We start from the raw sequence: 22,619 nt of genomic DNA on the forward strand, positions 1-22,619 counted from the left end.
AATATAAATATAAAGAAGCATTTAAAATATATTTATTGAAAGGAGTCACGCAACTGGGGCAAAATGTTAGGGCAAATGGGACAGCTCAGGTGAGCAGGTTGTGTATTGCCAAGCAGTGTTGATTTTGCAGCACACTGAAGACCAGAGCCCTGGAAGGAACACAACTCTTCAGCTCAGCCACCCCTCACTCAGGTTACTGCTCCTAAAGACACAAATCTTTCCCCAGACACACCCATTTCACCTCCTCATGCCCTCCGGGGTGTGTGCTCACCTCCACAATCATCTTGACAGTGGAGTTATATATATTTATAGCTATATAAATATTTCTATATTTATATAAAATATAAATATAAAGAAGCATTTAAAATATATTTATTGAAAGGAGTCACGCAACTGGGGCAAAACGTGACAGCTCAGGTGAGCAGGTTGTGTATTCAGCAGTGATTTTGCAGCACACTGAAGACCAGAGCCCTGGAAGGAACTCAACTCTTCAGCCCAGCCACCCCTCACTCAGGTTACTGCTCCTAAAGACACAAATCTTTCACCAGACACACCCATTTCACCTCCTCATGCCCTCCGGGGTGTGTGCTCACCTCCACGATCATCTTGACGGTGGGCAGGGTGGTGGCGATGTTCTGGGGGTGCGGCGGCCGCACCGTGATGGGCACGCAGCCCGCGTACAGGCACCCGTAAAACGCCGCGATCAGGTCGATCCCTGCACGGGAACAAAAAAATCAAACAGCTTCATCACACACTCCTGTGTCAGCATAAATAATACTTGGAACTGCACCCAGAAGGTTAAATGAGTGACTAAGTAACAGATTTCTTTTTCAGCCCCTTGTCAGTGTTTGCTCAGCTTCGGTGGTTGCTCTCAACTGCACCGTTCTGAGCGTGAAAAACCACAGGTGACACACAAAACTGCAGCCAGATAGCTGATTTAGGAGAACTTCAGTTTGTTGTTCAGGAAGTAGCCTGTTAAAAGTGTGATTTCTACAGATTAATTATCTTCCTAAATGTACATTTATAGAGTGTACAAGAAGATGGATGTCCCAGCAAAAGGAATAGGTAGGATGATGCTTGGTCCTATCAGCTGCAGAAAGAACATCTGGAGGTCCCATAAAATATTGTCTCTTGCCATTTTTAACTCACATACTAAACTACCTGAAATTTTAGAGTAAAAAAAGGAAGTAATGATTTTGAAATCCTGCTTCTAACATAAAATTTAGTGCTGTGCCACATAAATATTGAGAGCAGGTGATGGACAATGGACAGCACCCTCCAGGCTACCTAAGGAGGTTGAATAGACAGCAGATCAAAGATCTCTTGAACACTGCTGTCTGTCACCTCCCTGGTCCTGTACACAGGCTGTGATAAGATGACAGTGGGGGCTGGTTTATTCTTTCAGTGGAAAAGGATCTGCAGTACTGGTAGGTTATTGTTCCTTCAATAAAATGCTTCATTCACAGGAAGTGAAATACAGAAAAAAAACATTTAAGTTTGAAGTATTAGTCTTTTGTGGAAAAGGTTTTCCCATATTAACCATTGCAAAACTGCTCCTATAACTACATAGATATAACCAGTGTCTTGCAGTCCTTACAAACCAAATATCACATTACAGACCTTAAATCAGACTGTTTATTTTGCTAACACACAAGAAATGTTAAAGATGAAAGAGAAGCGCTAGATCCGAAATAATTTCAAGCAAATGTCAAATGTGTTACCAGTTAAAAAAAAACTTAAAAGCCTTGATGCCAAAGGATAAAAATCAAAACCAAGACAGCTACCTAGATTAAGATTCTATAGAGAAAATTGTAATGACAATTTTGTATTTCTTGATCATTTGCTACTTATCAATTTCTACTCTAAAAAACCCCCATGTATTAATTCCTGGTTATTGTTGCTTTACCCTCATGAAATGCATCAAGAGGGAATGGAACAAGTGAACCTAAGAACAGTTAGCAGATGGAACTGTATGCTCATAAAATAGTCTGCATCCAGTAAATTAAAAAAAAAGGTGTAATTAAATTTGACCGCTCGTAAGAGACAGGTTTTAAAAACACAGGTTAGTCTTAATCTGAACCCAAAAAATAAAATCTGTGTGTATGGATAAAGAGAGATTCTTTTAAATACATTTGACTAAATTCAGAGGAATGTGCACAAGGCAAACATCTTGTGTTTGACAGTTCACATGGTGCACACGGTAACACCCCTGCTGCAGCAGCTGATGAACTTGCAGGAGTCCCAAGGTGCTGCCACAGCAATTCTTTACCTGGTGGGTAAACCAAAGCCACATGGTCTCCATCCTGTAAATGTCCCCTCTCCATCAGCATGACAGCTATCTTCTCAGCTCGTTTATGCAGCTGGACACATGTCAGTGAGTTGGCTATTGTTCCCTGCACGGGAAGAAAGATAAATGTCACAGGAGATAACATGATCTGCTGAAACGTTATTTTCCTCATCACCTTAGAAGTTGTGGGGTGAGGGGCAGCCACAATATGCCATGCAATGAACTTAAAATACGAAACATTCAGCCTTAGGCCAAACTGTAGTTGGAAGGAGAAAATGTTTCTGAAGTAGAGGAATGTTCTCTGTTCCTTTCTCTGTGCCTTCTGCCCCCAGCAAGGCAGTACAGCAGTGTGCTGATATCCTGTACTTCCCTTGCTGCACAGGCAGCATTCCTGCTGCAGCCAGGCAAGTGCCTTCATGCTCTCTGCAGCAAAATGGAGCATCTGTGGAGAGCAATTCTGAAAATTGCATTTTGTTGTCTGCATGCTGGAGTGGAGCCAAATGGCCCAGCAGAAATACTTTAAAGACAAAAGACACAGGAGAAAACAATACTTTGTGATGGGAAAAAAAATTAGTCTGGAACAAAAGATAAGCACTTATATTGCATATAAATGAAAGAGAGAAGAAAGGCCATTTTTAAAATTTGAATAACTCTGGTCAGCATGAACTTGGCATTTTTGAAGCATTTCAAATAGTGCAAACCCAAAATCATCTAACAGTCACAGTGTTTTAAATTGAATGAGTGTTACAGTTCTTGCACTCCCTAAATATACATATATGTGTGCATATATGCACGCACACAAGTACCCATTTAGAAAAATATATACATCTGTATCACAAAATTCACTACCACTGCAAGCAGACACCTCAGAAGACTAAAAACAAGTTTACAGGACAGACTGGCTGCACCTACAGCTGGTCAGGCCAGGTCTGGGCTGGGAGAAAGGGACAGGGCAGTATGGGCTGCATCATGGCTTGTGTTCTTGTTCTATGGAGAAATAGGAATTCAGTGTCCAGCACAGCTGTGACACACCTGGCACTATCACAAGCACTAAGTTCACTTGAAAAAAAGTGTTTATAAAAAATTCGGGGGGAAGGTAAGAATATGTAAATACGTATATATTAAAGAAGAACACATAAACACACTAGAATAGAACAGTGCATCAAAAATGCAATGTAATACAATAAATAAGTACTGCATCCCTATCCTCCTTAAGAGAGAAAGCAAGAAGGTCCACTCTTTGAAGGAAATGATCTTTGCACTGTATTTGAACAAGGCAAGGAATATTAAGTATTTGTTCTGGGGTGGTTTCCATCCACCACCACCCCACACCACTGCAGTGTTTGCTCCCCAGGCCTCAGAGAGGAGGGAGCATTTGCCAAAGGACAAGCACTGCAAGCAGTGCCACGTTACCAGCATCACCTGGCATTCACAGGCTTCATCACAAACTGCCAGCAAAGAGCACAGCCCAGCTGGAAATAAAATGGACAAAGGGCTCAGCATTCCCCTCTTCATCATCCTCAGCAACCCCATTTACTGAACTGCACTTCAGACAGTTATAATCAGTCTTCTGATCAATGTGGAGATCATTTCACTAGGAAGGCTTCCTCTAAAGGCACATGCAACTCTGTGGATGCTGGACCAGAGATGATTTCCATCTGTCCAGCCCTGAGAGTGCCAAAGCAACGTGAGAGCTGGCTGTCCTGCCACTGCAGACCTGTCAGGAATTCTCCATTTCACCTGTACTTAAATTCTCCACTTCTTCTTTCAAGAAATTGCCTGTTGCCATGGTTATGAGAAGAAGGACTCCTTGTATCCCCACACACACCAGAAGCATAGTTCCTACCAGCAGACAGGGAATTGCTGTAAATGAAGTGAATTTGTGCAAAGCTTGTTTACATTTAAGACTTTTGGCACTTGCTGCCTGTGAGCCAGTGGGAAGTCACTGTTTATATGAAGTGTAGGGAAGGAGAATCCTGTTGTTGGACAAGAATCACTTGGAAGCATCAGGCAACTACTCCCTTTGGGCCTTTAATGAGCTATCCTAACATGTAAAGGTGTTGCAATCCTTCATGACACACATTAAAAACAATGTACTGCACTAATTTTGAAATATTTCAAATTCTCAGAGCTTGGGTTACAGGAAAACACTAATCTCAGTGGACTTCCATTAGTCATCCACTGCAGGATGCCTGAATGTTTTAGAACAAAGTGTACAGACAACGTCCAAAGAAGAGAAAATAGGAAAAGTTACAAATCAGAACTAAAATTCAAGCTGGGTAATAAAATTTGCCTAGGGCAAACCCCACCAAATCTGTCATCCTTTTCCATAAAATATTAATTCACTCCAAAAAGCATCACATCTCAATCAAATTTCATATGATGAGATACTGTTCACTGAGAGTAACAGAGAAGCTGTAAAATCCAACTACTCTTCACTTCTATGGAACAGGAGTTTGTTTTCTCAATCCTTGTTCTGCACATTGTGTCCTTACTTCCCTTCCCTGTTTGAACCCTTCTGCCAGCATGGGAAGTTTGGTTTTATTTAAAACCCAAAAGCAACAGCCTTGTGTGGAAGAGATGGGATAGCACACATCAACTCTTTCTCACAGCATCTTTGCTCCTAATTACAGGACAAAGCAATGCAGTACTTGAATGGTGTAATACTGAACTTATAAACAGCATTGCCTCTCAAAATTTCTACTTTCCCATAAAAAAATACATTATTACTTCACTATTTATCTGTCAGGTTTCATATATTCACAAATATGAGCTATTAATATGATTTTTTTAAAAATAATTATTGAATTATTTACTGGTAGCTTCAAACTGAACTTTGTACCAGCACTGTAAAATGGAGAAGGACATTCTGGAAATACTAATCTAATAAGTGGTGATTTCACAGAGGTCCACAAATTACTGGAGGTTTAGGAACCCATTCAAGTTGCATAAAGACCACATAGGCTGAGACAACATCAGCTACCACTCCAGGGGAACAGCACTTTTCCAGGCCTCTCCTCTCCTGAAGACCCTCACACACTTTGTGTGCTCCCCATATCTGACAGATATGTGTGCATATACTGTGATGGAATGGTTTGAAATCAGACCTTGATTCTCTCTGTGGTCTTGAGAATTATTGGTTTGTCATCTGTAATCTGTAATCATCCAGGAAGTAAAGAAGTTACACTACAGAAAGGAAGGAAGTTTTACCCTTAGCAAAGCCAAGTTCTCTACCCATCTCATTCATTGACTCATTTTGAGTAAGCAGTGAAATGCTGTGCCAGGCTGGCAGCCCATGTAGGTTATGCAGAGAGATTTATTAGTTATCCTCTGCAGATTTGATTGTATTCTGAACATACATTTTCTTCTCTTCACCTCCTTTCCTCACTCTCACACCTCTCCCAGATGGTCCAATCTCACAAACAGCCATTGTTCTATTTAGGGAAAATGCTTTGGTTTTGCCAAGCCTGTGCTTTTCAAATTGGAAATCAGGATGGTGAGCAGTATTAAACATTGTTATTCACACAGGGACAGATCTGAAACAGATTCAACAGCATTGAAACAGATTTGCAGTGTCAGCTCTCACACAACATGTATGTGGTGGAAAAAGGAATGAGAAATGTGTAAGGCACACTGATACAAAAGCAATCTGTATCTTGACAACTGACAATGATGATTTCTGCCTCAGTGAATATTAAATATAACAGCTGAGTATGGGTGGAAATAGGAAGAGAAAGGTCCCATCCAGGTGCTGCTGAAACCCCAGAGTGCCCTCGCCAGGGTCAGAGCCGTGGGTGAGACCCTTACCCTGCAGTTGAGCAGGGTGTAGAGCACGTGGTCAGGGGTGGTCTGAGCTCTCCACTGCAACACTTCTGACAGGAACAGGAACTGCAATAAAGCAGAGGGACAGTCACAACACCAAACAGCTTCTTGGATTTAAAATCAGGTCACAATACCCAAAGCAACAAATAGGAATTAATTCTCTTGTTGTCACACTTTTATAGGAAGGTGCTTTTGCATGGTAGCAGCCACCTCTCTGGAAGTGAAGCCACTGCTGGGATTATGATATATTCCTGCATATAGTTCCAAAGCAATAAAAGTTCTTACTGATCCCTCTGAATTTAAGCGCTATTTAATTCTTTAGCTTCTTTTCTTTCTCTCACTTAAATGCATAAGTACTTATACAGCTTAGAACTTACTAATTTAATTATTCATATAAGCCCCCAAAAGAGCTGAATTTCAACTTAATTTTCCAGGATTAAAATAACAACAAATAAGATCAGGACCTTATATGTTAACAAAATTCTCTGGATTCCACTTGAGCTGGTAAAAATTATGTAATAGAGGGTTATTTCTGGTAGAAGCCCCATGAACACCTTCCACCACATTTTCTCTGCTGTCCCATGCAAACTTATTTCAAAAAATCCATAAAAATGAAATACAGTGACTTCTCATCATGTCTATTTAATATTTATCTGTAAGGGAGCCATATTAAATCTATGTATTAATTAAAAAGAAGCCATCAACAAATTAGTAGTAGTAGTAGTAGTAGTAGTAGTAGTAATAATAATAATAATAATAATAATAATAATAATAATAGTAATAATAATAATCACATCCATCCTATCTCTGAACTGCTAAGTGTCCTGATGTCAACTATATGATTATATATATGGATAAAGTTAACTATATGATGTTAAATACAAGCCGTAACAGAAAAGTTTAGCTCACCTTTCTGGCCTGGTCATTATCTTCTATTTGCCCCAAATCTCTGCCACTGGCCTGTGCAATTCTTTTTCCAGAGACCAAGTTCCCCACCATCACAGAGGCAGGGCCAATTTCTAGAATAAAGCAGAAATACACCAAGCACAATAAAAATCCTTTGCTTGTGGATGAAAATTCATGTGATTTCTTTTTCATTACATGATATTCTCCTCACTGCCATCCATAAAACCAAAATTTGATCACATCTCTGCTGACATAAACTTCGGTTAGGAACCAGAAGTGGTTGGAAGATACACAGGACTGGATTTACCCTCTCCAAACAGCTCTAATTTAGCATGGGCTCTCCACAGCCAGAGACAAATCTTGTCTACCTTGACAGGCTGAATCTGGAAAATTTAGCTCCAATTCAAGTGCCTCAGTCCAGAGTGACAACATTCCTATTTCCGTCTTCTGTGGCCTGGGCTAAGTTGCATCTGCATTAGGACTTCTGTAATGCTACAGACACAAAGTGACAGGGATTAGGAAGGCAGATGGTGCCTATGATAAAATATATAAGCCCTCTAGAATAAGATTGAGAGAGAAGTTGAGTAACTTCAGAAGAAAATAAGATGTGGTGGCTGTCACTCCTCCATGAGGTGAATTTCACTGATGTTTTGTTGCTGCCATTAGGGGACAATACCTGTCTCACAGATACCATTGAAGCTCATATTGGCATTTGTTTTCTTGCTTCTCCAGTATGGATTGCTGATCAACTGCAATTTATACCAGGCTTTACTTCTAGCCTGTGGTGTCCAAGTGATTGTTTCTGGTATAAATAACCAGATAATGTACAATAAAAAGAACCTACAGACGACTCTGCTTTAACACTATAAAAGCATTAAAAACTCTCTAGGTATGTCACAACAACACAACATGGGAGAATGTGACACTATCAGTTTTGTTTCTGTGCTCCTGGCATTAAATATTATTATTAATATAGCAATATTTAATGTATACATAACATATCTGTAATGATCTCATTGATTCTAGTTCAGCAATTACTTTGTGGTGCAGCAACAAGGAAATACCAAAGCAGTAAAAGGCCTCATTGCTTTCATTAAGTTAGTGCAAGTCACTGTTAACCTCTGACACTCTCAGTATCAAACAACCAAGATTATGGCTTTGATTCTGAAACATTTGTCCAAAAGTTTTAAAAAAAGATGATGGTTTAGGCAAATTTGCACTGAATTCATGAGGTATAGTCTCCATATTCAAGATCCAGAGAGCAAATACACTTCTAATTCCAAGGTGTTTTTCAAAGTGGAAAATAACCAACACTTAGTCTAATGTAGCTGAGTCCAAGTCTTAAGCCTGAGGCTACACATCCAGAACTCCTTCAAATGAATCTGAGTACTAAAACCTGCAATTGGATTCAAAGGCAAAAATTTGTTAGAATTTACTTGTACATTGGGCACAAATAACCAGTGACTGGATTAGAGCGGGCTACCAGGACTTTCTTGGTCTCCTGAGACAGTCCCTTGCTGTAACATTTCATCCAACATTCTTCATAAAGAGGCAGAACTTCTGAAGAACCATCTTAAAACTAGTTAGGATTTTTCCTCTAATAACCTGCTGCAAGGTAATACAGAATCTCCCCACACAGGTGGGGAATTAAACCACTCATTCTTTCCTTTAATTTATTCGTGACAAGTTTTGAAGTATTTGCTCTTCCAACACTATTATTTAGTGTCAACAGTCCTCTTCCTCTCTGTTTCTAGGTTACAAACCCAGCCTTCAAAATAATCCAATACTTTATGTTTCTCTGGTTTGGTCTCCATCCTCTTTAAACACAACTGAGGAGGAATTTAGGAAGACCTCCAGGTGTGGTCTCAGCAGCACCTTGTAGAGTGATAAAAATGTCATCTTTATTGAACTGGCCTTTTTCCTTGCACTCTCTGTGAAGGTGCTTCTAGCTCCTGGCAGCACCAATGATGTCCTTGACACACACAGAATATTGAAGAGGAAAGCTGATGAAGCTGATTCTCCCCTGTATCAGCAATTACTTGGTTTCACTCCCTGACAGTACCACAAGCACACAGCACAAAGTCACAGTCCCTTGGCCTCCACTGCTCTTACCTGGTTGCTTTTGCCTTGGTTTGGGCAGGTTTGTTACGCAGGTGTGGGGACACATCAGCACGTTACATGGATGCAGAGATCCCTCCAGGAAGAGCTGTTTGGTTTCTGACAGGTGAATCCCTCCCAGGGGTGTCTTGGGAAGTGTGTTTGCTGGGACAAGTGCTAGGCAGTAGACTCCCACTTGATGAATGCTGTCAATCGCCTAAAAAAGCACACAGGAAGTCGATTCTAATGAAAGGATAATTTTTCATCACTCTAATAAGCACGTGTTGCTCTGAATTACTGCATAAAACAGCCCTAATAATTAACTGGCAATGGAAAGACACTTCAGCTATGTCAGTGATAAGGAGGTTCTTTTCATTGGGAACAGGTGGACAGAAATGTTGTTACACTCATTCCAGCAGATAAAAAAGCGACCAAAAACCTGGTGATAAATGCCCACAAATCTATTAGGAAATGCTTCCTTGTTATCTCTCTTAAGCACACATTAGTAGCAGATATCCTGGAGATTTTTTACAAAGATGGGCTGTCAGACCACATGAAATTGCTTTTAAGCTGTGCACTTCTCAGAGCTAAAGTTCAAAGGATTCCTATCAACTCAATATCCAGTCCATCCTTCTGAGCAGGGCAAAATTTCAAATAACTCCTATAACTAATGATGTATGCAGCTTGTGAGTCTTTTAAATTTTTTTATAAGGTAATAACTGTTTTATTCCCTGATCACAGTGTAAAAGATTTTCAGGCAGGAATGGAAAATATATAAAGGAAAACTATAAAACTATCCACTTGGAAAAAATGTGGTTGGATGGACAGAAACCTGAAAAAGAAGCATCTTTGAATTGTATAGCAACCACGTCCACTGCCTGATATGTTAATTAAACTGCATCAATAAAATTGTAGGATACAGTATCTATGTAATTTATTGAATTAAACATGAATATCCATGCTCATAGATTTTAATTCCCTACAGATTTAAAGGATTTATTTTCCTTATAATGGTAACAAAAATTGCAACAAGTGTGTTAGAAAGCCAACTTCATTGTGTCAGAACACCAACTTCAGGCATTTACACAAACTGAGAAACAAATTACAAATAGCATCTCTAATGTGTTGTAGTGTGTTGTTAAGTTTCTTGTGTTATTCCCCCAATTTATGTATTGTTCTCCCCTATTATGTGTAAAATGGTTTCGTTCCCCCAGTTTTTCCCGCCAGTGCTAGCCTGTCAGCTAAGTTGCTATAGTAACCGCTATTCATAGTTGCCGATATGTAATTGCTCCTCCCCTGGTTTCCCTTATAAGTGAAAGTTGTTTCCTCCCTGGACCCAGTCAATCACCCCCTTTCTCCTCCCAGGTTTCGAGAACCTTCTCCTCTCTGGAGATGGTGGACACCTCCTTTATCTTTTGATTATTGGTCTCCATGGAGTGTCAGTTCTGTGAAGTTCATCCCCTCACCTTTCCCGATTGGTTCCGCCTGGACCCACTCCCCCTCCTTTATAATCCTGTTTCACCCCCTATGAAAAAACTTCTTCCCGGTTGTTTTCCCTGCGTTTGGATCCCGCTACACCTTCAATAAACCGACGTTTAACCCCCGGGAAATGGTCAGCTTCGTTCCTCCCCAATACCAGCGGTGTAAGCCAGTCCGCAGCCAGCACAGCCCGAGGCCATCAGACGCCGAAGGGTGCTGGCCAGGAATTGCAGAGGGGCGTCGGCCTTTCGCCCTCAGCTAGTCGGACTCTAAACTTCAGGCCACATATGCCCCCCTCTGCACTAATGAGTAGTCAAATGTTCAAAAATATAATTTACTTATCTTCCTTTTTAATTTTAAACTGTGAGAAAAGTGAATTGATATGTGTGCTGCCTTGAAGATACAATCTATACTCTGAGAATTAGATAATCACTTACAGTTATGCATGCACTAAAGTAGATCAATAAATTACTGATCACTCCTACAGATTAAGCAATGCTTCACTTTTGGCTTCTGTTTGCTCTATTTCTTATTTATGTGATTGCACAATCTCATAAGAAAGAATAATAAAATGGTGAGTCACTTAAAAATATTGGAATTTTAGCAGTAGTAGCTCTCACAGCAGAATTGGAAGCCCGTGTTGCTGGTCTACAGACACCACCCAAAGGATCAGCAATAGTGAAATATTTATGTCAGGCAACACATAACATCTCATGTTTCTGGCAGAAACCATCAGAACCTACTAATCATAATGTTATTTGTAGGTTCTGAAAAGCAGTGATAAATCATGGGATCCTCACCTGACATGAAGGAAAGCTTGAAGGAAAACCATCACAGGGCAAGTAACCATTTTTACTCAGAGATAAAACTCTGTGGCTCCTACAGGTGGTGAATGGAAAGCAATACCCAGCTGCGGTAGGGTGAGGAGTGTATGCAGCGATTTCCCAGTAACTTCTGAACTGTCTCTGAGAGATAAATCTGCTACACAATGCCACATAAATATCGTGGGTCATTCAAATCTGTCACCTTTCACACCTTTGAGTTGGGCACATTTGTGAAACAGGAAATGACTTTGTCACAAGGATGACAACTGGTGAACTGAGCCTTAAAATTTTGAGGGAGGAGAGTACCAGTCAATTTTAATACTGATGGCATTTATGGCTCTTGATGATATGGCTTGGTTTTTGAAATGACTCTGTCCAGCCAGAATCAAACAGTATCTAAAATTTCTGTCCCTCTCTTTCATTGTGAAAATAGACAAGATATACTCAAACTTGTGGCGAGTCCAGACTGCTGTGTTGTTTGGGCTGAGAAAACATCTTGTTCTGACACAATCCTCTGGGTAAACACTCTCCAGTGCTGCAGTAGCTCTCCTGGCTTTCCCTAGTCCTGTCAATCCTGGCACTGGTAAAACTGACATCCAGTCTGCCATACAGGGACCACAGCCCTGCCTGAAGGGTCAGATCAGTCTGCAGCAGATGAGCATCAGTATCTATGTGATTGAACTGCTGGGAGATCTGGGATCTTCACCCTTCCACTCTCAAGAAACTCCATCCCCAGCCTGAGGACTCCCTCCCAGCCATCCCTCTGCAGTCCAGCACAGTCCCACAGGTTTAGCAGCTCTACCATCCTTCAGCTCCCTGCCAAGGGGCAGGATGGGTCAGGAGAGCCAGAATATGTGCAAAGCACTGGAAAAACTGGTTCTGCAAATTGAGACAGCCCAACTGCAGGGAAGAGACAGCAAAGCACAGCAACAGCAGGCAGTGCAGGGCAGGGCTGGCTCAGGGCAGCACTCACAGAGTGTCAGACAACTCACAAATAGCATTAAATTTAAGTAGCCATTTGCTAGAGTTTGTTACCATGGCCTTCACTGAGAGCCATGACACAGGCTGTAATATTGTTATGCTGCGCCTCACTAGCAGATGATTCAGATACAGCTGGTTACCACTTCCTGACATCTGCCATTAAAACTCTGATTGGGAAGAGGCACAAAACATCCCACATGTTCCTGGCTTCTGTCCTTCATCTCTGCTCTCAGCTGTGGTGGAAACAGAAACTTCTTGTTCACATAATGGTGCATGCCAGAGTTGCAGGCTGCACACGTGGGTGATGAAAGCAGCCACACGTGTGCACTTTGATACATGGCCTGCTATTCTCAGACACTGCTAGGGCTTGATCAGACTCAGAATAACAGGGCTGACTCTTGGCAGCAGTATTGGGACACAGGATTCCTGCAGCTTTCAGTGCAGAACTGTACTGGCTATGATTGTGTAAGACATTAGGTCTGTAAAATTCACAAAGATGCTTTGCTGACAAAGGAGGGAAAGTGTTGAGTCCAGAGTTTCAACCCCTTTAGGAGTCTGCTACTTGACAAAAGTGTGGGCAATCCAAAGCCTCTTCTTCTACAATAGCTGCCCTAGGTGCTATTTGGTGTTTCAAAGGCTTTTGGGTGATGGCAAGCTAGAGGTTCTATCTTTTCTTGGTAATAATTTAGATTTACTGTGAATATGAGATGCCTCTAACTGTATGAAATGTAGCTGTCTTTTGAATCAAGAGAGCAGATGAGCCTGTCTTGAGATGGATAAAAGCTTATTTGCTCAGTTTCTTGAAGGATACAGTAGATAGATTCCCTTTCTTATTCAGTAAAATGCAATGATGAATAAAAACATCTCGAATTGTGTGGGACCTTTATCCTTGGCTCTTAGGGAAAGCAAAAAATATGCCTGCAATATATTTACTGAGAAGAGTCCTTGCAGAAGGACACGAAGGAAGGTAGGAAAGGGAATTAGAAGAAACAGGAGACCAACTGTAGACAGCTGAGACCACTTCACAAGGCAGCAATAAACAGACTTAGTCTGACTACATCTCCATTAAATCTATTGCTTTTGAGTCTGAATTGGATTAATCACAGAGATGGAACATGACCCCGTCTAAAGTATCTAACATTTTTGTGTGTGGACATTAGAGTTGAAAAAAAAAAAAAAACCTGAGCAAAGTATTGATATTGCCAGACTGCTGGAATGGGATTCATTGGAAGAGGTGTCCCTCTGAAAAGATAACCCCACTGTAGATAACTAGATCTGAGGTAATCAATCTAATCAATCACTAATCAATCACTTTCCTTCATTTCATTTTTCTTTCCTTCATTTTGGAGGGAAATTGAGATTTTTAGGTTGAGTTTCATTCAGTTTATTTTAGCCACCAACATGATACACTAGAAACATAATTTCTCTCACCTGTCACAGAAAATAAATCTGGATGAGGCCAACTCTGTGTCATGCTTATAACTGTGAGCAGTTAAGAGACTCTGGTAGCTTTTGACAGTAAGAGTATATAATGCATTCATTCATTCATTGATTCATTCATTCCCCTTTTGAAGTAAAGGATGACTATATCCTTATAAACCACATGCTACTCTCTCATTGCTATTATTTACTTCAATTCATTCCTGTTTTCTGATAGCATTTTGATTACGAAAAGGATCACTCCCTGGGTGTGTGCAGCCCAGATAGGAACTGTCACTCAGAAGAATCTCATTTTGTGCCCGTTATGAGCAAGTGCAACTGAAGTTGGATTCACAACTACTCAAAGACAAATGTTAGTTACCTTAGGGGTCTGAAAGATCAATAAAAAGAATATAAAGTAAGGAAAAAAAATAGCTTCCAAACATACATATAGAGCATTACCTGGAGAACTCGACTCATCCACTGAAAACTGTCTTCTTCTGTGGAGTCTGGCCTTTGCTCAGCAACAATCACTATCCTTTCATCATGCAGCACACTCACAGAAAACACTGCTATTCTATAGGAGGAGAGAGGAGTATTTAGTGCCAGGACAGAGGGAAAAACTTCTGAATTAACCTCCTACAACTCTGATTTCTTTACTTATTAGTTAGACTCCTGGTGTGTCAATTATTAATATATTTATAGAGAATAAGCTAAAAAAAAGTTTTAGATAAGTTCTAGAGTGGAAACATCAGGCTTTGTTCAACAGTCATGTATATACAAGCAGAATGTCAGAGCAGGATTGAGAAGTGAACATTCTTGGAAGAAGAAAAGCACTACATTTGGGTCACACCAAGGCTGCTGCTAAGATGTTATATAACAGCCAGCATAAGCACCTTCCTTGGCCCCATCTCAGAAGATGGTAATTGCAACATCATTGTGTGAGAGCTCTGGCATGTGATGGAGTGTGAGCACGTGCTATTGCATGAGGCTCTTCAGAAGTTTTGGATGTCTCCTGCTCAGCTTCAGCACATGAGGAAGGTCACACAAAGAACTCCTTTCACATTCAAAAACTTCAGTGTAAGGCACATTGGAAATGTTCAGTGCACACAGAAAGGCTCCTGTTGAGCCAACACCCTCACAATTAACCAGCTGTTCAACTGGAAATTTCAGTAACCACAGTTTCAAGGCCTTGGTATCCAAATTCTGCTTCAACATTGCCTTGGGCTTCCCTCAGCTGTCTCCTGGTTCAGGCAATATGAACAGAACTGGAGGGAAACCACAATGCACATCAGGCATTGCTTTCTGAAAGCATCTGGATCATTTACACTTCATCTAAGTCAAATAAAGATTTCTACATAATATAAAGAAAGAAAGAAAGGATCAAACCTCCCCCTGTAGACAAATTTCATGGGTTCCACAGCCAGTGCTGTTGCTACAATGTCATCAGCATTATGTCTTCTTCCACTGACAACCATCAAACCATCCATTTTGCCAATAACAAAGACCAGTCCACCTGGTCCTATAAAGCCTAGAAGTCCAGTCCTTATAAAAGGATATTCAGTGATAGGGCCACCAGAACTGGTCATAGGAAACACCTGCAAAACAGAAACATAGGTTTTCAGTCCTATACACAGAGATCAGGCTGCAAAGTATTTCAGGCATTTCCTTTCAGGTGGTTATTCTGAAACAAAGTAAATAGGTCACTGGTGATGCTCTTTATCCTTCACTGACCATAAAGGGAGTGTCAGGAAACTCCTACACTCGTGTGTGTACCTGAGTTCCAGCAAATTCAATCCCACTCTGTTTACAATACACATTTTCTGTAACTGTGAGCCTGTAAATCATTTATGACCTTAAAAAATAAACAAATCAACATCAACAGTGCTAAATAAAAACCCATGCTGAGCAGACTGCCAACTGAAGGAGCTGTGTATAGGTTAACTGAGAGCTTAACTCATAAACATTTCAGTAGAGGTTTTTTTCAATACCACATACCCATTTCCAGCACAGTTTAAGAAATAGGCAGTCTAGAAGTGAAGCTATTTTAAGGTACAGCACATTAATGATTCTTTCAGCTGACCACATTTTTATTTAAGGTCAATTAAGTTCTCAGAATACGAGTGATAATGTCTTCTGTAGCACACCTGGAAGTGAAAATACAGACCTGCAGAGCACCTCTCTAAATGCCTGAACACCAGACATACGTGACTTCCACAGACAGATCCCTATGGCTTTTCTACCCTAATGAGCACAGTGTTATCCTTTTGGCATGTGAGCTGCATTTTGACACAACCACACTTTCCTGCAGTCATTTCTTTAAACTTAAATAGTCCAAAGGCAAAAAGACAATGGCAAGTAGAAGACCATGCCTACATAGTGTTCTTGAAGGCTCATCTAAAAAGAAAGGTCAAATTCTGCTGCCAGATGCCCATGGGTGACTCTTATTGAACAGATTCCATGCTTATACATCCTTGGCCATAATTCATTACAGGAACACAAAACTCTTTGACACTCTAATACCAGCAACATGAATTAAGCAGTAAAACAGAACAGAGATCCACTTTGAGAGAACACTTAAAATCATGCATAACTTTAAAATGGAATGGTCCTGCTCACTCAATGGCAGTTTATTTGCTTAGCATTAGGAATAAGCCTAAATCAGTCTAAATATGCTGTTAAACTGCTGACATTTATGAATTATGAATGATATCACAATTACAGCAAGTACTACAAAATGAACAGAAGTACCTTTCTACCCTGAAGTATGTAAAATCCAGGATTATCACCCCCACTGGGTATTGCCAATTGCATTTGCAGCATTAAAATCAGCTGTCAACAAATTTCAGATCACAATAGCATAGTAGGATTCCTGACTTCAGCAGTAGGATGTAGAATCATATCTACTTGTCTCCATTAATTATATAATGTGCAGTGTTTACAACATTTAACTCTGCATTTTGCAGGAGATATTAGTCACATAAGTCTATTAAAAGTGGTAAAAACAGAGAGTTTTTAAAGGGAAACCTAAATGTATTAGTGTTAATTTCTACCATAAATATTAAACAAGAAAGAATTGTATCTCAAAAATATTTTTTTTTTCACTTTTTCTCTAATTTCTTCAGTCTTACACACTGTTTTCAGCAGAAGTTAATGATAACAAGTGAGCAGGTTCTACAGAGCTATCAATACAGCTGTGTGCACTGAGTCAGAAAACAGATCCCTAAAAGCCAAAAGGCTTTCACCTAATGCAATTCAAACAAAAGCAGATGGGGACTAATCAAGAAAAGGTTTCTCTGCTCTTCAGATACATCTCTTGAAGACTACATCTGTCAGGATTCTGTATAAATAGAAGCCTTAATGCTGGAAGTGCTGCGGAAATGTTGAAAAGTGCTTTCCAGAGATACCAAGCAGCTTTCTTACTGTTTGCAATAATCAAATTCTGCACACAGACTTATACAATATTACCTTTTGAACCTGGTCTTTCTTACTCCTTTCTTTCAGATTTTTTTCAGCTCCCAGTATCTTATTTGAACATTGAAGTAAAAGCTCTTCAGAGCTAAACTCACATAAAGATCTACTATTGCACTTAATGAAATGGGCTTCAGTACAGATTATCTGGCCAGAATATAGGTTCCAGGCCACAAACATTGATTATTATTGCTATTCTTATACTGTTAATATCAATATTCATATCAAATATCACCTTGAAACAGAAAAAGTTCAAAAGGAAGGATTTTATATAGCACTTTTTGTCATCTTACCTCAAAAGTATTTTTGGTCATGCCTGAGAGTCCATAATATGATGTACCTGTCGCAATAGCACATACACAAAGTTCTCCTATTTCATCTGTTTTACAGAGCTGAGGAATTCCATCTGGCTTCACTGAACACATTATAGCTAGAGGGAGAAGAAAGGAATTTAAAAAATATTATAAAATGAACCACAGAACAACGTAAGTGCTGTGGGAAAGACATCATGGTGGAGATGACATAAACAAATTAATTACATGCAGATTAATGCCTAACAATCAGTTTCTTAAACATTATGGTGTTCAATGTTATCAAGAGGTTTTTATTATGAATTATATTTATATAAATAATGCAAGGATCTTTATGTAAACTGAGTCTTTACATTGATAACAATACCTATTTGCCTTGCTCCCTGAAACTGCAGTTCATCTCTAATATTGCTGTGAAATGTGATTGTGTTCCCAGCTTTGCATACTGAAAACCAGATCCGCCTCAGTCAGTGCAAAATGAAATATTCTCATGGAGCCCTTGTTAATTACTATAAAGCCAGGGAGAGAGACAACCAGGAAATCCACCTCTCAGAAAGTAGCAACACCATATGAAAGATCAAGATATTCCAGCAGACTAACAGGGTTGTTTTACTGAGGATCTGTCAGAGCTCAGACTCCCTCTGTCTGGTGTTACAGGCCTGCAGAGACAGCAGGACCTAACAGGAAGGATTAGAAAGCACTGTGTGAGAAAGAAGCACTATTTTATGTCAACCACGTGAACAAGAATCAGGAATGCTGCTTTAGCTGTCATTTCTGGAGTTGGAGTACAGCATTGGTAGATTTTGTAATTGCAAAGAGAATATGATGATCAGGGATGTAGAAAGGAATCAATACATCTTTTAAGTACAAGGGTACAAAATCTTTCACTCAGAGGATAAACAGGAGCAAGCACTGTCATTAAATTTATCAGAACATAATATGAAGTGCAAGATGGCACATCTATTATAATATCTTGTATGATAACTATTAAACAACAACCAATCATATCTTCCTTTATTTTACATTGTTCAACTGAAATTTTGTAAGATGCATCATTATGTTTTATTGCTTTGGTCCATAACAAGCATTCTCTTACAAAAAATACAGTATTAGCCTTTTCTAGTACTCATAGCATCTTATTTAAAATGTAGCTACCTTATGAAAAGTGTTATCTTCCACTTCAGAAGCACTGGTTTCAGTTTAAATTTATCAACATGAACTTTTCAGTCATACCTCCTCTATCTAGTAGCTGGGTGATAGCACAAGACCTTTGGAAAAACATTCTGCAAGCTTTCAGATAGCAATTTTATAGATCCTTAGCACAGGTTATGAAAATTCTCCTTGCTGAAACCTTTTGTCCTGGTTGGACTTACGGATATTTATAGCCACAGTACTTTAACTTCCTTATTTTCTCTACCAACATCTCACAGCTTAGGAACAGATGTGGTGGCAGGTTATTTAATACATGCTGCTAATGCAAGCACAGATAGACTGAGGTAAATGCAGACAAGAAATCTTGGGATTTTCCAAACCATGAAGTTTTTTTGGTAACTTCATAAGGGAATGTTTTTGGACTAAAATGTTTTCAAGGACCTTGTAGTCCCAAAGCTTGTAGTCCAGCAACAAGTCCAGCTTGTAGTCAGCTGCAACTTTCTACTGCCAATTACTTACATTGATGGATCATAAGTTTCAAAGGAAGCTCCTCACCTCCTGGCATCACTAAGCCAACATCCTGGACAGTCAGGACAGAGAGCTTTTCCTCAGAGTCCACTCGAATCACGCCGTAGGTGAGGCCGTGCATGGACAGCACTCCTCTCCCCGGGGGCTGGTTGCTGTCATCTGTCGGCCTGCGAGCACAGGTCAGAGCATCAGTGCACCATCAGGTGCAAACATTTCCTTGTGCTTCATGCACTGCTATTGCAAATACTCCTCTGTTTCAAAGGTTTAAAATTCCTCCTTCCTGCCTCCCCTGTTAGGCCCAATAAAATCCTGGCTTTCAGTCATTTCTGAGTAATTACATCTTTTATTCAGTACCCACCCACATATATGGGGCTGCTGAGATGCAAGCAACCCCTATCATGTACCCAAAACAGCCTGTATTTAATTTTCAGAAAATTTTATAAAGATTGCCTTACCACCCAAGTAAAGAGCTGTTACCTAATTTTTAAAATACTGAAAGATGATGCAGACAATGTGGAAGGAAACTGCACAACAAATATTCGGAACTGATCAGTACATAACTTGATAATTTCTATATGTTATCTGTTTTGGGGCAACCTGGCATAGATTTACTATCAAGTATCTGCAGAAGACACAAGGACTTCACCATCTTGATTTTAGTGCCTATAATTGAATCCTTCCTATTCTAATTTACGACACGAAAATTAAAACAAATTATGCCTTCATCAGTCATGGTCAAAATGTGGATGCAGCCTCTTGGTAACACCTCAGTTTGCTCGGATGCCTTGCTGTAAAATTCCACAGCATCAGCACAAGATGCCTGTCAGCTTGTTTCAGTACAAAACCACCTGCTGCACCAGTGGATACGGTTATACCTATGGAGAGTGTGCCTTGAGTAAATGAGTGTTGGCGTGTGCAAGTTACCAAGGCAGGGGATGTGTCAGAGCTTTTCATGTCTGGAGGGACTCTTGCACTGTCCTGCATTTTAAAATGCAAAACTGGTGACAGGGTGCTGATTTGAGTTCAGGTTATGCATCCATGAAGAGCAGACTCCAGCTCTTTCCAAGATGGATAAAACAATCAATATTTAGCTCAGAATTCTACGTTTTTCCCAAATGCTCCATCACAACACAACTATTTTTTAACAGATAATGTCCTTTGATGTGACATTTCTCCTCTACTGTGCTTGAAATACTAGATGGGCCTCAGCCAGTCCTGCTCATGTCAGCCTTGCCCTGATGGGCTCTATAAATTTCAATTAATAGGTTTTACAAGCCATATTTCTCAAGTGACATTGTCAACAAAGAAGGATGTGAGCGTGCTTGAAATTGCATTAGAGCATAACAAATGGCACTAGTAAACAAGCACCTGTGATAAATAACACTCCCATCATGTAAAAGGAACTTTCAGTGACATTATTGATCAACTTTCCCTCATCCCTGCTCCTCAAAACACATTTTGTGCTGATGAGAAGAAAGGTCTCCTGCAGGCTCCTCACAGGCTTCCAGAACCAGAGGCCATCTGGAATTTCATTACATCCATTTTCTTGCACTCCTTATCACACAAAGCATTTTGAGAGCAGCTCCTCCCACCATTAACAGATACAGTCTATTTGACCACTGCTTTTTGCCAGCCATTTAAAAGGGGAAAAAACCTGTCCTTAAACTTTTGCATTCCCTTAAGCAAGTGGGTTCAGACTAATATGCAGTAAACCAAAGGGGAATAACATGAATTATTTGCATGACACATTCCTTTCAATATTATAGGCTTTGTGATTCAGCACTAAGGCTGAAGCACCTCTAGCCTATTAGTCTTTTTCTAAACTATAAGGTTATTTAAACTGAGAACTGGTTTTGTTACTCTTCCTTGTAGGAAGTTCAGTAAAAATACACCATAGATTTTGAAAGAGTCAGAGCATTAACAGGGAGCTCTCTGGATCTCTGCTCTGCAGGGAGTCATTTTAATGCATACTTCAGCAGTAACTCTTTGGAAATTGTATGATAATGACTTTACTGTCAGTGGAGATGGCTTGAACAAAATGAAAAATACTACATCTCCCAAGTTCATCTAGCATTATCCTACCATTAAACAGAGTTCAAATAAAAGGAGATGTGTTCTGTAACACTCACTGCAGTAAGAACTGCTTTGTAATTACACAGTCACGAACTGAAGATAAAATGCCTATTTTTTTATTCTGAATTATCCACAATGCTATGTGCTAATAATTTTTTTTTGTAAGGTCTCAATGCTAGTTAATTTAGAAATGAAGTTTTAGTGCTTCAGAGAGCTACAGGCGCAGAGCTTATGTATAGAAAGGGCACACCAATCATGCCATCATGAAGTGTTCCCACTTCCTAAACTGTGATTTGAGCCAAATTTTCCAGCGTCGGCCCAGGAAATTAAAAACCTGCTCAGTACAAGAGATGTCTGCTGCCCATTCAGTTCCTCTCTGAACTTACAGAGAAGAGTTTATTCCAAGGAAGCAAAGGCCTGCAGAGCCAATGGAATGGAAACCCATCTAAGGGAAAGTCACTTTGTACTTCTGGTATGAAGGTGAGAGAGGTAGGTGAAGCTCAGTGAAGGGCTATCTGAAATCCCATGGTTCCCAGAAACACAACTAACCTGGGCACAGTAAGTTCCTGATGGATTGCTTTCAGATGTTCTAAAGTAATAATGAGGTGGCTGAAAATCAACCACACTCTTGGCCTCATGTCCTTCCTCCTGTAAATGTTCTGTTGGAAAGCTAATTGAAAATCTAGTTAAATTTCACTTGGACGGTGTATTTAGGAATTTGTGGCAGGAAGTATTTTACTTAATGCTATTTTAGTGCTTTACACGTTTATATTGCATGTTCTAACATGAAGCAATTATAATTGGCTGCAGAAACATGAACATAAAAACAAAGTGCTTACTGTTCAATGTACAATTTTTGGAAAACTCTGCCAAAACAGACAAATACTTACACCACTGACTGTGTGCTACAGCCCTCCTGACAGGATACTGCTGCTGGAGTAAAGTCTTATGAGAGGCTGAGGGTGCTGGGGGGCTCAGCCTGGAGGAAAGAAGGCTCAGAGGGCACCCTATCACTTCCTAAGTGACATCCTATATATATCCTATATATATCCTAAGTGATAAGGAAGGCTGCAGCCTGGAAGGGGGCTGTAGCCAGGTGGGTCTTTCTCCCAAGTAACCAGTGACAGAACAAGAGGAAATGGCCTCAAGTCGTGCCAGAGGAGGTTTAGATTGGATTTTAGGAAAAATTTCTTCACCCAAAGGAAGAAGCATTGGAACAGCCTGCCCAGGGAAGGCGCTGAGACACCATCCTTGGGTATTTAGAAGATG

General features: G+C 40.1%; 1 protein-coding gene across 6 annotated transcripts in view; it reads right to left on the bottom strand.

The window, feature by feature from the left end:
- The window catches only part of DIP2C (disco interacting protein 2 homolog C), a 313,216-nt gene that overhangs the window by 53,423 nt on the left and 237,174 nt on the right, over positions 1–22,619 (bottom strand). For all 6 annotated transcript variants that reach the window (XM_064703926.1, XM_064703928.1, XM_064703927.1 and 3 more), the window contains 9 exons: positions 19,305–19,444; positions 17,580–17,716; positions 15,205–15,413; positions 14,278–14,392; positions 9,128–9,329; positions 7,019–7,128; positions 6,095–6,175; positions 2,270–2,393; positions 594–715 (listed from right to left, as the gene is read on the bottom strand). In XM_064703926.1, coding sequence (XP_064559996.1) covers positions 594–715; positions 2,270–2,393; positions 6,095–6,175; positions 7,019–7,128; positions 9,128–9,329; positions 14,278–14,392; positions 15,205–15,413; positions 17,580–17,716; positions 19,305–19,444 — 1,240 coding nt within the window. The remainder of the gene's footprint in view (positions 1–593; positions 716–2,269; positions 2,394–6,094; positions 6,176–7,018; positions 7,129–9,127; positions 9,330–14,277; positions 14,393–15,204; positions 15,414–17,579; positions 17,717–19,304; positions 19,445–22,619) is intronic.

Source organism: Zonotrichia leucophrys, chromosome 2 (genome assembly GCF_028769735.1).
Source record: "Zonotrichia leucophrys gambelii isolate GWCS_2022_RI chromosome 2, RI_Zleu_2.0, whole genome shotgun sequence".
NCBI classification, from domain to species: Eukaryota; Metazoa; Chordata; class Aves; order Passeriformes; family Passerellidae; genus Zonotrichia; species Zonotrichia leucophrys.